Below are 16,212 nucleotides of genomic sequence, written 5' to 3' on the forward strand. Positions count from 1 at the left end.
TTTCCAAGCAAATGGTCCCAAGAAACAAGCTGGAATAGCCATTCTAACATAGAGTAAAATCAACTTTCAACCAGAAGTTATCAAAAAAGATAAGGAAGGACACTTCATACTCGTCAAAGGTAAAACCTACCAAGATGAACTCTCAATTCTGAACATCTATACACCAAATGCAAGGGCACACACATTTATAAAAGAAACTTTACTAAAGCTCAAAGCACACATGGTGCTTCACACAATAATAATGGGAGACTCCAACACCCCACTCTCAGCAATGGACAAATCTTGGAAACAGAAACTAAACAGAAATACAGTGACACTAACAGAAGTTATGAACTGAATTGATTTAACAGATATCTATAGAACATTTCATCCTAAAACAAAAGAATATACCTTCTTCTCAGCACCTCATGGTACCTTCTCCAAAACTGACCATATAATTGGTCATAAAACAGGCCTCAACAGATACAAGAAGACTGAAATAATCCCGGGCATCCTATCAGATTACCATGGACTAAGGCTGGTCTTCAATAACAAAAAGAAAGAAAGAAAGAAAGAAAGAAAGAAAGAAAGAAAGAAAGAAAGAAAGAAAGGAAGGAAAGAGAGAAAGAAAGTAAGTTAGTTAAATCAGGATCTGATAAACCATCTAAACAGTCCCATAACCCTTAAAGAAATAGCAGCAGTCATTAAAAGTCTCCCAACCAAAAAAAGCCCAGGACCAGATGGTTTTAGTGAAGAATTCTATGAGACCTTCAAAGAAGACCTAATACCAATTCTCTTCAAACTATTCCACAGAATAGAAACAGAAGGAACACTACCCAATTCATTCTATGAAGCCACAATTACGCTCATACCTAAACCACACAAAGACACAACAAAGAAAGAGAACTTCAGACCAATTTCCCCTATGAATATCGATGCAAAAATACTCAATAAAATTCTTGCAAACCAAATCCAAGAACACATCAAAACAATCATCCATCATGATCAAATAGGCTTCATTCCAGGGATGCAGGGATGGTTCAATATTCAGAAATCCATCAATGTAATCCACTATATAAACAAACTCAAAGAAAAAAACCACATGATCATCTCATTAGATGCTGAGAAAGCATTTGACAAAATTCAACATCCCTTCATGGTAAAAATCTTGGAAAGATCAGGAATTCAAGGCCCATACCTAAACATAGTAAAAGCAATATACAGCAAGCCAGTAGCCAACATCAAACGAAATGGAGAGAAACTTGAAGCAATCCCACTAAAACAGGGACTAGACAAGGCTGCCTGCTCTCCCCACCTATTCAATATAGTACTGTAAGTCCTAGCTAGAGCGTTTAGACAACAAAGGGAGGTCAAAGGGAAACAGATAGGAAAGGAAGAAGTCAAAATTTCACTATTTGCAGATGATATGATGGTATACTTAAGTGACCTCAAAACTTCCACCAGAGAACTCCTAAACCTGATAAACAACTTCAGCAAAGTGGCTGGATATAAAATCAACTCAAACAAATCAGTAACCTTCCTCTGAAAGATAAACAGGCTAAGAAAGAAATTAGGGAAATGACACCCTTCACAATAGTCACAAATAATATAAAATACCTTGGCGTGAATCTAACCAAGCAAGTGAAAGATCTGTATGACAAGAACTTCAAGTCTCTGAAGAAAGAACTCAAAGAAGATCTCAGAAGATGAAAAGATCTCCCATGCTCATGGATTGACAGGGTTAATATAGTAAAAATGGCCATCTTGCCAAAAGCAATCTATAGATTCAATACAATCTCCATCAAAATTCCAACTCAATTCTTCATAGAGATAGAAAGAGCAACTTGCAAATTCATTTGGAGTAACAAAAAACCCAGGATAGAGAGAACTATTCTCAACAATAAAAGAACTTCTGGGGAAATCACCATCCCTGACCTCAAACTGTACTACAGAGCAATAGTGATAAAAAACGGCATGGTATTGGTACAGAGACAGGCAGGAAGATCAATGGAATAGAACTGAAGACCCAGAAATGAACCCACACACCTATGGTCACTTGATCATTGACAAAGGACCTAAACCATCCAGTGGAAAAAAGACAGCATTTTCAACAAATGGTGTTGGTTCAACTGGAGGTCAGCATGTAGAAGAATGCAAATTGATCCATTCTTATCTCCCTGTACAAAGCTCAAGTCCAAGTGGATCAAGGACCTCCACGTAAAACCAGATACACTGAAACTAACAGAAGAGAAAGTGGAAATGAGCCTGAAACGCATAGGCACAGGGGAAAAGTTCCTGAACAGAACACCAATGGCTTATGTTCTAAGATCAAGAATTGACAAATGGCTGCCGGGCGGTGGTGGCCCACGCCTTTAGTCTCAGCACTTGGGAGGCAGAGGCAGGCAGATTTCTGAGTTCGAGGCCAACCTGGTCTACAGAGTGAGTTCCAGGACAGCCAGGACTACACAGAGAAACCCTGTCTCGAAAACAAACAAACAAACAAAAAAGAATTGACAAATGGGACCTCATAAAATTGCAAAGCTTCTGAAAGGCAATGGACACTGTTAATAGGACCAAAGGCAACCAACAGATTGGGAAAAGATCTTTACCAATCCTATAGATATCTGATAGAGGGCTAATATCCAATATATACAAAGAACTTTAGGAGTTAGACTCCAGAGAATCAAATAACCCTATTAAAAATTCGGTACAGAGCTAAACAAAGAATTCTCAACTGAGGAAACTCGAATGGCCGAGAAGCACCTAAAGAAATGTTCAACATCCTTAGTCATAAGGGAAATGCAAATCAAAACAACCCTGAGATACTACCTCACACCAGTCAGAATGGCTAAGATAAAAAATTCAGGTAACAGCAGATGCTGGCAAGGATGTGGAGAAAGAGGAACACTCATCCATTGTTGGTGGGTTGCAAGCTGGTACAACCACTCTGGAAATCAGTCTGGTGGTTCCTCAGAAAATTGAACATAGTATTACCTGAGGACCCAGCTATACCACTCCTGGACATATACCCAGAAGATGCTCCAATGTATAACAAGGACATATGCTCCACTATGTTCATAGTAGCCTTATTTATAGCAGCCAGAAGCTGGAAAGAACTGGATGTCCTTCAATGGAAGAATGGATAAAGAAAATGTGGTACATTTACACAATGGAGTACTCACTCGACTATTAAAAACAATGAATTCATGAAATTCTTAGGCAAATGGATGGAACTAGAAAATATCATCCTGAGTGAGGTAACCCAATTACAAAAGAACACACATGGTATGCACTCACTGATAAGTGGATATTAGCCCAAAAGATCAGAATAACCAAGATATGATACAGACCACATGAAGTTCAAGAAGACGAAAGACCAAAGTGTGGATGCTTCGGTCCTTCTTAGAAGGAGTAACAAAATACTCATGGGAGCAAATATGGAAACAAAGTGTGGAGCAGAGACTGAAGGAAAGGCCATCCAGAGACTGCCCCACCTGGGGATCCATCTCATATACAGTCACCAAATGCAGACACTATTGTGAATGCCAAGAAGTGGCTGCTGACAGCGCCAACTCTGCAGTTCCTTGCTTGTCTTAAAAGCCTGTTTAGGCTCATACTTTGGCTGGTTTCTGAGAACGTGAATAGTAAGCAGCAGTTTGGAAAACGCCAGCTAACATGTCCTAGTTTCTGATGAACTCCTGTTCTCTGTTTGTGTAAGGAGTGAATTCCTGGCCCCGTGATCTCATAGCTCATAATTTCAACCTCACGGATAAGTTTTAACTGAATCTAGAGAGTTTTCCTGGCTCACCCCAGATCTTGTCATGTCCACAGCAGCATCCGATGTGGCCCTTTTCACCTTCCACTAGCCATTTCCTGTGGCAACTACCACAGAGCTCAGTCTGATTCAAAGCACCCAGATCTCAGTATCTTAGCCAAAGCCCATCAAGGAAGTTCTACCTGCTCCCGCCAGCACCCTCCCTTATCACCCCCCTCAGCAGCCCCTCAGCAGCCCCCGCCCCCAGTCTCCTGCCAGCTCCTTTAATGTGCCTAGTCTCTGTCCTTACTTTGGATTGAACCAGTCCCATAGCTGAGGCTCTTCAATGCTGTCTCCATTTTTCCCCTTTACTCTCCGTCTTTCTATGTCCTCTTCTTGATAACTGTGGGTCCTGTGGACAAAGGGAAGACAAAGTTGGTAAGGACAGGTGGCTTTCATGACTCGTGTCTCAGGGAAAGAAAGCATCAGTCACAGTACTGGGTGGACTGGAGGATGCATGGCACTGACCCTTGATCCCTATACACTTCTGATAAAAGGTACAGCATTTGCCTCTCTGGCCACCATGCAGGTCAGGGGGTTAGGTCCAATAACCCTGTAACCCTTGGTTATATCAGAAGTACGGGAGATTTTTTTTTTTTTTTTTTTTTTTTTTTTTTTTTTTTTTAGAACAGCACTCCAGGAATCATTTCTGTTCTGTGTCTATTCGGAAATTTCCACTTCAGCCTGAACTTCACCCTTAACTGGAGAAAGAATGGGGCAGAGGAAGAAGGAGGAAGGCACACGGGAAAGGGAGGAGGAGGGAGAAGGTGGGAGGAGAACAGAGAGGGGAGGGGAAAAAAAAAAACTCAGAATTCCACATGTAAGTTCTTCTGAACTTGTGACACAGCTCACCCCATAAAACTTGCTTGTCCTGAAAGGCTGACCATCTGCTTTGATTTCCAGAGCCCACAGTGGAAAGACAGAATTGCCTCCGGAAAGCTGTCTTCTGACCTCATACGTGTACGATGGCACACATGCAGCAGCAATCACATATAAATCATACACACAAACACACTATAACAAGAGAAGCTAAACAACAACAACAGTAAAGAGAATCCTTGAGTTCAGTGAGCCAGAGAGGGAGGGAGGAGGCCATGGGTCCTCTGCGGGTTTCAGAGACTTAGGAACCCATCCCTTAAACCTTACCCATTCTTAAACCAGCTCGGGAACCACCAGTCCTTCTGCCGTCTGCTCTCACCAACCTCTGGAATTCTAGGAAATGAAAAAGAATATAAACACAGCTAGAAATCGAGGCAGTCCCAGATACATGGGGCTCCAAACGTTAAGGGTCAGGTATCACTTGTAAAAGTGAACTTGAAGCTACAGCCCATGAAACAAGGAGATACAAAGGCAGGGGATGGACCTGAGGGGCCTCAGCTGTGCCCTTCTGGGTGGCCCTCAATACTCTGCTCATCCCTGAGACCCCTGAAGGATACGGGGCCGGGAAATCAGAATGGTGGAGACCCTGCAGACACATGAGCCTGTGGTCCAGAGATCCACTTGCTAGTGGAGTGACCACAGTACACATACACACGGTCTAAACTGCAACTTTCTCCTCTAAAAAGGGTAATCAGTCATAATCCTTCCATGAAGGAATCTGTAATGACCAGTGAGACAGCAGACAAGCAAGAGCCTGGTAAACAGAATACGGCTGTAATGTGGGGTAATATTGAAATAAGAAAAAGCACCTTCCCAAGGATGACTGCATGCATGCATGCATGCGTGTATTACAGAGGTCAATCTGAGAAAAATTCCCTTTGCCCAATCAATGATGGCTTCAGGAAATCTGAAGATTGCCCAAAGAAAAATTAGAAACTAGTTACAATCCATCTTAGGCCTGACTTGAGATAGTCATGGTTAAAGTCTCTAGTTTCGCCAGGCGGTGGTGGCGCACGCCTTTAATCCCAGCATTTGGGAGGCAGAGGCAGACGGATTTCTGAGTTCAAGGCTAGCCTGGTCTACAAAGTGAGTTCCAGGACAGCCAGGGCTACACAGAGAAACCCTGTCTCGAAAAACCAAAAAAAAAAAAAAAAAAAGTCTCTAGTTTCAGGTGTCTCCGGTGAGAGAAAGTTGGATGAGATGACAAGATAACTCTGAACAGGCATTCAGCATTAGGGACCCTGTTTAGAGATGGGGTCCTGGTATGTAGCTCAGGCTATCTCAGCCATCCTCTCACTTGGGCTCTGGCTGAAACACCTGGCTAAAAAACCCACTCTAGACCCCATCTGCCTCTGGAAATGCCTGAGATAGTTAATGACTCCAAGGTGTCCTTATGGTAATCAGGAAAGAACACAGAATTTAAAAAGTCATAGGAAACAGAAAAAGGTCAGCAAGATGTCTCAGTGGCTAAAAAGGTACTTGCCACGAGTCTGATAACCCGAGTTCAATTCCTGGAACCATTTGAGTATAAAGAAAGAACTAAGTTATCCTCTGATCTGCACATGTACACACACACACACACACACACACACAATTTTAATAAAAAAGCAATATTGGCAGCTAGGAAGGTTGCTCTGTGGATAAAGTGCTTGTTTCAAAAGCATGAGGAGCCAAGTTCAGATGCCCAGCACTCAGACAAAAGTCAAAGCGAGTGGTGCAAGTCTAGAATCCTGGCAGTATGGGGTAGTGGTGTGTGGGAACAGAAAGATCTTGGGCTGGGTAACCAGCTGGTGTAGCCAAAAATAATACTCGGGTTCAGCAAGAGACTTTGTCTCTAAACTTGAAATACAGAAGAATAGAATAATAAATGTTGTCCTCTGGCCCACTCTGGCACACGCATAGACAAGCACAAGTGCAGACGCCGGCTCACACACATGTACATACCACACATACACCAAGACAACGCCACTCATTCATTTTGGTTACCCGGTGTATATTTTCACATGACCTTGGCAATCCCAAATTAAAGTTTCACATCTATTCTCGTCTTTACAGCTGAAGTGAAGGCTCAGTGGCTTTGAGTGTGTGACCAAGATCCCTCAGCAGCTAAGGATACAAGCCAGGTGTAACAGCAGGGGATGAATTACACCCAAACAAAGGCTAAGTGTGGCGAAAGCCAGCCGTTATGAATAATTCCTTCTGAGCTTCCTGGCCACCATGCAAAAGATAAGAAACTAAAGATTAACATAACTCCTCCTCTGTGCCTCCCTCCATACCAGCACTGCAGGTACATGCTACAGCAGCCAGTTCCCTGGGTTCTTTTCCTAAATCAACCAAAAGTGATCCCCATATGACACTATTTGAGGGGAGTCCCCTGATCAGAACTGAGAGTAAAATTCATCACTCTTCTATAAAGACCAGTTTGGGGACTGGTAGAGTACACCCCCAACCCCAGGGCCCGAGGAATCCTCCTCCCTCTCCTGGGCTCTCTCCTTCTCCCTATACTGTGGCCTGAACAGCACATTGGCTGGCTTGTAGAGAGGAAATCAACTGTCGGGACTAAAAGATCAAGTGAGCGAGACATCCAATAGATACGCCGAATTCAGAACACTTACTTTGTGTGATAGATCCACAAGAAAGAGCCTTCTGGGCTAAAGGCAAAAGAAAAAAAACATGTCACATACTTTTAATTCTCAGAAAGTCTTCACTTCAGTGGTTTTCCTTAATTGCTGGACTCTCAGGGGATTTCCGCAAGCATCGCTGAGGAACAGAAGTGGGCATCTAAACACTCTCAATTCTTGTTTTTTTGTTTGGGAGATAATTTTTTTTCCCCATTCTCTCTTAAAGTCACCCGGCTGTCTGTTACGTGACCGGAAGGTCCTCTTTCACCACAGTCCCAGATGCTGGGCAAAAAGGAAGGCAGGGAAGGTGGAAGCACCATGACCAGCCATCTCATACTGAGGATATATCTTCCCCCACAGGAAACAGCCTGCCACATTCAGTTCAGATCCCTTCTGCTGAGCAGACCCTAAGGGCCTTGCTTTAACCAGCACTCAGAAGTCTAGGCCAGCGACAACTACTTTAGGATACTAGCTCTAGTCAGTCACTCTGTAAGACTTGCTGGGCATGTCCTACACACCTAGTGCTGGGACTCACTGCAGTTCGGGGAAGACAGGTCCTTAGCCCTGAGATATACAATGTAACAGAGAAGGCAACATACAGCCACACAAATCTGACCTGCTGGGGATTTGCCTGTGAAGAACTGTTTGAAAGCTAGTGTTGCTGGAGAGCAGCAGTGGGCGGAAAGAGTTGGTATGGGGCACAGTTAGGAAGTAGGGCAGTGGTCAAGGCAGCCATGGCTGATGACAGTGCTGACCAGAGAGGCTTCTGGGGAATATGTGTGTTGGCTTGGTGCCTGTAATTCCAGCCTTGAGCAGCAGAGGCCACAAGTTTGAGGTCTCTTTGCTTTGCATAGGAATGACCAACGAAGACTACAAACTGAGAAGTGTTTCAAAAAGGCAGGACTTAGTGCCATACTGAATAATTTGGTTCTGAGCAGAGGCACTGTACCCAAAGCCCTACACCTGACTTTGCTCATCCGACAGTAATAGTTGTTTCAGATTCTACCAGGGTCTCTTTGGTCCTTATTTCCCTCCCCACTTCCTCCCCACACCAGAACTCAAGCCTCCGCCTAGGGAGCAAGCATCTACCTTCAAAAGGTCACCTCTTCTGTGCCCTCCTTGAGCCAATCCCACCATGGCACCTTGACCACAGAATGTGTTTTATAAGTGTCTATGAATCTCCTTCCAAGCCAGGCCAGGCGGTCTCTGCCTCCTTATCTCATGGTCTCCTCTCTACCTCGACTTCCTTCATCCACTTTAAATCCTTATCCACAGATCTCTCCCATTCATACTGTGGCACCCTATGGGGAAGAGCTCTCTTTGGGCATCCATGTGGCCTTTGCACACTCAGATGATGAGAGCTCTCCATGGAGCCTGAAGCAGAGGATCTCAAGATCCAATTCTATTTAGAACAAAGATAGGAACCACTACTGACCACCCCACCCCACTCTCCTGCAAAGCTGGCCTCCATTCTGTTATCTAAATACATCCTCCCCAAACGTGAACATAAACCTTAATGTTGAACATTCTTGAGACTTGGTGTTCTCATCAAGACTCACAGTCGCCGGGCGGTGGTGGCACACGCCTTTAATCCCAGCACTTGGGAGGCAGAGGCAGGCAGATTTCTGAGTTCGAGGCCAGCCTGGTCTACAGAGTGAGTTCCAGGACAGCCAGGACTACACAGAGAAACCCTGTCTCGAAAAACCAAAAAAAAAAAAAAAGACTCACAGTCATTCCCACTTAGCAGACTACTCTAAGAACAGGAGCCACACAGCCTAGGGTGTCCACACATGCTCAGTAACTTCAGACACCTCCATCACCTTCTTGTCACTATGGTAACGTTAACCTGTGAGATTCCTTCCGGCTCTAAAATATGGCTCTGTATTTTCAAAAACCTTGAAATCAAATGTCTTCCTGGGCCATGTTCTATTTATTCACTTATTATTTTTTCAAAAAAGTTTTATGTGAATAGGTGTTTTGCCTGCATCACTTCCCATGGAGGTAGAAAACAACATCAGAGCCCCTGAACTGGAGTTACAGATAGTTGTGAGCCACCATGTGGGTGCTAGGAATCAAACCTGGGTCCTCTGAAGGAGCAGTGAATACTCTTAACTGAGCCATCTCTCCAGCCACTATTATTATTTTTGAAACAGGGTCTCACTACAGTCCTGTATGGCCCAGAAGGCAATATTAGTTTTAAATGACATATATATTAGTTGTTAGATATAGTCAATAAGTTATATTTAAATCTCTTTGAGCACAGTGCCACCTGCCACTCTAGGGTGGATGCCCTTAGTCCACCTCAGGTCAGTGCATGGCCAGTTTGGACTCTATGGCCCTCTCTGGACTCTGGCAGAAAAACAAGTGATTTCATTAGTAAGAAAACAATGTATCTAGAGTCTGAGTATCAAACTGCCTAAAAAGTAGCCAGCCCCTGCAGCTATGATGCTCAGAGCTTGTGCTTGGCAGCAAAGATAGCAATGCTCTTTCTGAAATGTTGTACTCATATGTGCTCAAGAGCTTTCAATTCTTCTGCCTGCTTCCCTCCCTCCCCCCCCCACCCTCCCACCCGTGTTGGGGGGGGGAGAGGTGCTGGGGGATGCTGATGTGTGCAGTACCTGTGGAGGCCAGAGGAGGGCACTGAATCCCGGGGAGCTGGAGTTACAGGCAGCTGTGAGCTACCCAGTGATGGCACTATGAACTAAACCCAGGTCCTCTAGAAGAGCAGCAAGGGCTCTTAACCACTGAGCCAGCTCACTGCTCACTGTGTCTTCATTTGTGAGCCTCTTGAAAGACAGAGGCACAGCTCTAATTAGACAAAACCAATGGTGTCTAATCAAACTCAGTTCAGAGCTTGCTGGTTATCCAAATGAGTGTTCCAGCTCCAGAGGGCTCATGCTTTCTTGGACAAGCCCAGCAGTTGGAGACATTCCTTCTATATGCCACCATCTTGATGCCATGTTTTGCCCATCAGAGCAAAGGCTGCTACTGTGCAGTGAATCTGTCTGTTGAAGCCCTGTCCCCAGGAGGTGGCACGTGGAGGTGGATATTGGGAAAATAATTAGATTTAGATGGGAGTCCAAGGCTGGGACCTCATGATGGGTTTAGTGGTTTTATAAGAAAAGAAACCAGTTGCTTATAAGTTGCTTGTTCTCCTCCATCATGTGTGCATCTGGGGAGAAGGTGGCTGTTTGCAAACCAAGGAGAAAGCTTCACCTGGGAACTGACAAGGAAGGCACCTTCACTTAAGACTCTCTGGCTGAAGCCATGAAAGCTGTGGTACCTTACTATGATGACAGAGATGACCAAGATGAGGATGATGAAGGCAGAGGGGATGTTCTTGTTTGCTCATCAGGGGTGCAAGGATTCCTTGCCCAAGCTAGGTAAGTGTTCCTACCACTGATCTGTGATTTCTATGGTTTTGTTTTGAGGGTTTTTCTTAAACAAAAACAAAAACCAGAGTCTCATTATCTAGTTCAGGTTGGCCTTAACCTTATATGTAACCCAGGTTGGCTTTAATTCAGTGTGATCCTGACTCAACCACTCAAGTGTGGGGATTGCAGGTATGATCCACCATACTGGGATATGATCCTCATTTTTAAAAGTAGGGAACTGAAGAACAGAGTAGCTGAGTAACTTGTCCAAGGTCACACAGGCAGTTAATGGGAGCCCAGGACCAACCAGGCAGTCTGGCTTTATGCTCTAGCCAGTATGTTCTTCCGCCCAAGAGCCTAAGGATTGCCATATCCAACAAGTGAAGCATCTCTTACTCGAACTAGCTTCGTGAATTCAAATGGCCTACTCTTCAGACCTTTTAAATTGGTCACACCCTACCTTGTCAGGCCTTTTCTCAAAAGCAGCTATTCAAAACGAAATGACAGAACATCCCAAAGGAGTTACATGCTAGCCACACCTTGAAACTCCTATCTTCTGCATTCTGACTGGAAGGTTGCCCCTCCTACTCCTGGACCTAAAGATACAGTTTCTATTTTGTAGCCAAGAGAGTTCTGCTGGCTCAACTGATTTTAAAACTCGAGATTCTGAAAGTTGGTAAATCAGATGGCAAGCCAGATTAAAGAAGTCCTGGGCCACTAAACATTTCACCGTGAAAACAGTATTCTGAGAAAGCTACTCCAGTCAGCTCTGGACCTGCTAAAGTGGAATGGAGCTCAGGCAGTGTTCCTTCTTAGGAGCCTGCAGGGACTTTCTGGGGGAGATGTATCTCCCCATGAGGCCACAGACACCAGAGCTTACAGGAACAGAGGCAGCTCAGAGACTTTAATTCACAGATGCATCTGACAATTGAGGACCACTTTATTCACCCTGCTTTCCAAGGGAGGGAAGAAGAGTCAGCCAGGCATGAATGAATCACTGGTAAAATTTGGTATTGTTGTAGCAAAACCCAGCAACATGAATGGTCCCTTTAATCCTACAAATATTTTAAGACTGGTTTCTTGTGGAATTCCTACCTGAATTTTATTTATCTTTTTTCCTTTATTTATTTTTCAGTTTTATGCATATGCACGCTTTGCCTGCATGTGTGGATATGCTCCATTTGTGTTCTGGTGCCCATGGAGGCCAGAAAACAATGTAGGACCCCTGACACTGGAGTTACAGGTGTCCGTGAGTCACCACACATGCGGGTGCTAGGAATCAAACCCAGGTCCTCTGAAAAATCAGCCAGTGCTCTTAGCTGCTGAGCCACCTCTCCAGCCCCTTTATTTTTAGAGTCAGGGTCTCCTTGTAAGGCTATGACTGGCCTGGAAGTCATTATGTAGACAAGCTTGGGGTCTTACATTTGTATGACCCTCCTGCCTCTGCCTTCTAAGTACAAGGATTCCACCACCCTGCCTGGCTTGAATTTTCTGGATCTGCTTATACAAATTACTTAAGATTGTGGTTTTGGCTTAATGTACTTTTTCTCTGCGTCTAGCCTGCAGAAATTCGAGGTCTGAGGAGCATGGCAAGAAGGAGGATAATTACTTAGGCAGAAGTGTCCTGGATAGTCTGCAGTTTTAATGGCCATCCAGGGCTCAGAAACATAGGAAGAGTGGAATCCTGTTTATGGCTCTGTTCCTTATGTTCAGCCTGCTTGGTCACTCAGCTGGCACCAGTCACACGGAATGAAAGCAGCCTTTCTAGCTGGCTTCATAATTACCTGTTGACATATTCCCAAAACACGACAACCACGGTTGAGACAATCAGCATCGACAGGATTATTTTTCCCTTGACATTCATTATTTTCTCCTGTAGAGGCAGGGAGAAAACAGAGGGGGAAATACATTAAATAAGTTAATTCTGGAGTGAGAGATGGCTTCTGGGGCTGGAGAAACAGCTCCATGGTTTAGTGAGCTCAAGGCAACACCTGCTGGTTTCAGTTCCCAGCATTCACATTGCAGTTCACAGCCATGGATAACCCTAATTTCTTGGGATCTGATGCGCTCCCTAGTCCAGCCTCCATGGGGATCATACATACAAGTGGTGCACATACATACATACACACACACACAGGAAAAACACTCATACACATAAAATATTTAATGCAATAAAGACAGTAAAAGGCATCTGCCCACATCCTTTCTAACAGGATACATTTGTGTGTAATTCACTAGAGCTGAGACACGTGTTTACCCCTCCCCACATCCCTCCAGTACACAAACTAGTCATGGCCAATTAGGCCAGCACAGTTAATGAGGCTTTGTGTTCTGAGAGAGATACTAAGGCCCATCCATGTGGGCACAGGAAAGAGAGGAGGTAGCTGTACTACGTTCCAGATAATTCTAGTTACCTCTGAGGCTCCCACTCACCAGCTCTTTGTTGCCAGAGGACTGAAGACTTGCTCTAATGAGTCTTTATAATCTAAACATGTGCCCCTCTTTCAGCCCCACCTGGTTCACCCCACCACACCCTCCCAAGCCAGCCAACAACTGGAACTACTGAAGGAGGTGTTCGGGTATTTTTTTTAATGCTACATAAGATTGTGAAAGAAAGGGAAGAACATAACGGACTGAGAAGTGCTTCAGGGTGGTGATGAATCAGGGAAGGCAGGATGCAGAATGGGCAAGACAGTTCAACACTGGAGATAAAGACAAGAGCTGCCACAATAAAGGGAAGAGGACCTCTAGGGCAGGGCATTCCACAATGGGCTTGTGATGGCTGTTCCTGGCTGTCAACTTGACTATATCCGGAATGAACTACAATCCAGAAACAGAGGGCACACCTGTGATCCAGATCTTGAGGATGGAAGACTTGTTTCTGACTTAGATCTTGACATGGAGATCTTGACATGGAGATCTTGAAGCATAGTGACCATGAAAATCTTAGGTCCAGGCAAGGTAGTGCAGGCCTTTAATTCCAGGAGATTGAGGTAAGCAGATCTCTTGAGCTGAAAGTTGGCCTGGAACAAAGCAAGTTTTAGATGCAGGTGTGGTGGTACACACCTTTAATCTAAGCCACATCCTCTGCTGGAGGCTACAGAAGGATACTGGGAGAAGGAAGATTCACTCTTCTATGACAGCTTGCACCTACTTGCCAGTACCATAGGGTCATCACCCAAAACAGCAGCAGCAGTGGGGTGTAGTCAACTAGAGCCTAGAGTGCTACAGAGGGCAGAGCTGGGGAAGTGATGAAAGCCCTTTGGAGGAGCCCAGAAGATCAGGTATGGATCCCAGACATTGGAACAAGAAGCTTTGAAGCTGAAGTTGACTTGGAGACCCCAAGATCTTAAAGATGCCAGAGCCATGGGATACCTGCTGAGAAAAGCTGCTAACAGGATGAAACCAGCCCAAGAGAAAGACTTGTGTTGCAGTTGAAAGAGTTAAACATTTTAAAACCTTCCACAGATGGAGTCAAGAGTGCAGATCAGCTTGTTCTGCGCTCTGGGTCCTAGGAAACTAGCTACCCACAAGACAAAATAGATGATAGATTGAATAGGGTTTGAGCTGGGAGTTCAAGTTAGCGTGCCCGTACACCCTGGATACTAGGAACTTGGCTGACCACAAGATAGATGGCTGATTACGTATAGGCTCTTAGAGAATAGCCTGTTCCTTGTACCCTGTCACAAACTGAATAATGGGCTGGGACTTTCCACAGGTGCTCTCCAATAGCCCTCCTTTACTCCCCCTGGGTTGTGGTTCCCCCCTGAGTTGTGGTTTTGGGCTTTAAATTCTCTCTGTCTCCAAAGCCCCGGGGTCAGACCCCACTGACCCTGCGTGGGTCATGGGTCTTGACCTCAGTATACTGATTAAAATATGCCTCTTGCTGATTACATCAAGTTCAGTGTCTTACAATTAATGGGTGGCCTCGAATTCCCGAGGCTTGGGTGAGGTCCTCCATTCGTGGGGGCCTTACATAGTCAAGAAAGATGAAAAAGGAGTTGGAGATCTAAAGACCACTTTGACATCAGACACGCAGGCACAGAGTTTGCCTAGCTGGTTTCCTGTCTTGCTTTAGGGATTACAGTTAAGTGACTGGATGAATCTCGGAAGAGATTTTGAACTTTGGAGATTTTGAACATTGTTGAGACTGCTATAGATTATGGGGGCTTTGGAAGTTGGACTAAACGTATTTTTTATTATGCTATGGCTAGGAATGGCTCCGGTAGACTCGTGTTTGAACAAGCCTATGGGGGTCAGTGAGTGGGATGTGGTTTGTATATGCTTGGCCCAGGGAGTGGCACTATTAGGAGGTATAGCCTTGTTGGAGGAAGTGTGGCCTTGTTGGATTAGGTATGTTACTGTGGGCTAAGGCTTTAAGACAGGATGCACAGAGCTCTCTGTTCAGCTGCATGAGAGTGCTACACTGTGGGTGTTAAGCAAAGTCTGAATTCAACCTATCTGGGCCCAGAGCTGCAGATTTCTTGTTTTGACAATGGGGATAAGATTAGTGATGGGGGATGCAAAATTGAGGACAGCCTGGGCTACACACAGCAAGACTCTATTTCAAATAACAAACAAGGGCCAGAGAGATGGCTCTGTGTGTAACTTTTTCTGAGAAAAGCCTGCAGCTTGAGCCTGATGCTCAAAATGTAGGGAAGGAGAGAACCGGCTCCCAAGTATCGTCCTGTGACCACCAAGGCACATCCTGGTGTCTGAGCCACCACCACCCCCCACACACACACACACACAGTGTCAGTCTCTCTCTCTCTCTCTCTCTCTCTCTCTCTCTCTCTCTCTCTCTCTCTCTCTCTCTCTCGTGCGCGCACCTTTAATCCCAGAACTCAGGAGACAGAAGTAGGTAGATCACTGCCAGGCCAACCAGGGTTACATAGTAAGACTGCCTTGGGAGGGAGGGAGGGAGAGAAAGAGAGAGAGAAAGAAGAAAGGAGAGAGAGCAGTGATTTCAGAGCGGTGCCATAACAGGATAAATACTCTTTTAAAATGTTAGCCTTCATTACTAATGTTCATTAAAGAGGCAGCTGGGAGGATCTGGAGAAACGAGGGCTGGTCCTTAGAAAGTGCTCAGGACACTTGGAGAAAGGAGAGCTCTGGGATCCTGCTTATACAAATGGACTCAAATGAGGGACTTTCAAGGCCTCACCATCTGCTCTAGCCCAGCCGGAGCATGAGCTGCTGCAGAGACATGCAAATTTCTCTGATCAAGAACAAGGACACCCTGTGCTTGCTGAGTGGCAAGGACGAGCCTGGGCTTCCAGGCTCAGCTACATAAGCTACATACATTTGATTCACCTAGAATCAAATCCAAAGCCTCTTCCAAATGAAGGAGCAGGACACAGAGCAGCAGAGTCACCTGTGCCACCAGAGGCAGTCCAGTCCAGCACTCCTGATCCCCACCCATCCTCCTGAGCCTGGTAGGTGTATGTGACTTTCGTAGACTTCAGGAATTGACATCAGAAGTGACTCTCAAGGACCAAGTACCCCTAGCATGATTTAGACATGCTGACGTTGCCCCACGACCTCC

The 16,212-nt window shown here is 45.0% G+C and overlaps 1 protein-coding gene and 1 long non-coding RNA gene across 7 annotated transcripts in view; one reads left to right on the forward strand and one right to left on the reverse strand.

Annotated features, from left to right (window-relative positions):
- LOC143441283 (uncharacterized) overlaps window positions 1–16,212 on the forward strand; it is a 93,573-nt gene that overhangs the window by 68,066 nt on the left and 9,295 nt on the right. The window contains exon 4 of the long non-coding RNA XR_013108544.1: window positions 10,477–10,676. This is a non-coding gene — a long non-coding RNA (uncharacterized LOC143441283). The remainder of the gene's footprint in view (window positions 1–10,476; window positions 10,677–16,212) is intronic.
- Window positions 1–16,212, reverse strand: part of Ggta1 (glycoprotein alpha-galactosyltransferase 1 (inactive)) — a 69,890-nt gene that overhangs the window by 8,384 nt on the left and 45,294 nt on the right. For 3 of the 6 annotated variants that reach the window (XM_034494044.2, XM_076928590.1, XM_076928591.1), the window contains exons 3-6: window positions 12,452–12,540; window positions 7,288–7,323; window positions 4,940–5,005; window positions 4,044–4,145 (exon numbers count right to left, since the gene is read on the reverse strand). In XM_034494044.2, the coding sequence (XP_034349935.1) occupies window positions 4,044–4,145; window positions 4,940–5,005; window positions 7,288–7,323; window positions 12,452–12,531 (284 nt within the window). In that variant the 5' untranslated portion in view covers window positions 12,532–12,540. The other 3 variants (XM_076928589.1, XM_076928592.1, XM_034494045.2) reach the window with 3 other exon arrangements.

Source organism: Arvicanthis niloticus, chromosome 2 (assembly GCF_011762505.2).
Source record: "Arvicanthis niloticus isolate mArvNil1 chromosome 2, mArvNil1.pat.X, whole genome shotgun sequence".
In the NCBI taxonomy this organism is placed as follows: Eukaryota; Metazoa; Chordata; class Mammalia; order Rodentia; family Muridae; genus Arvicanthis; species Arvicanthis niloticus.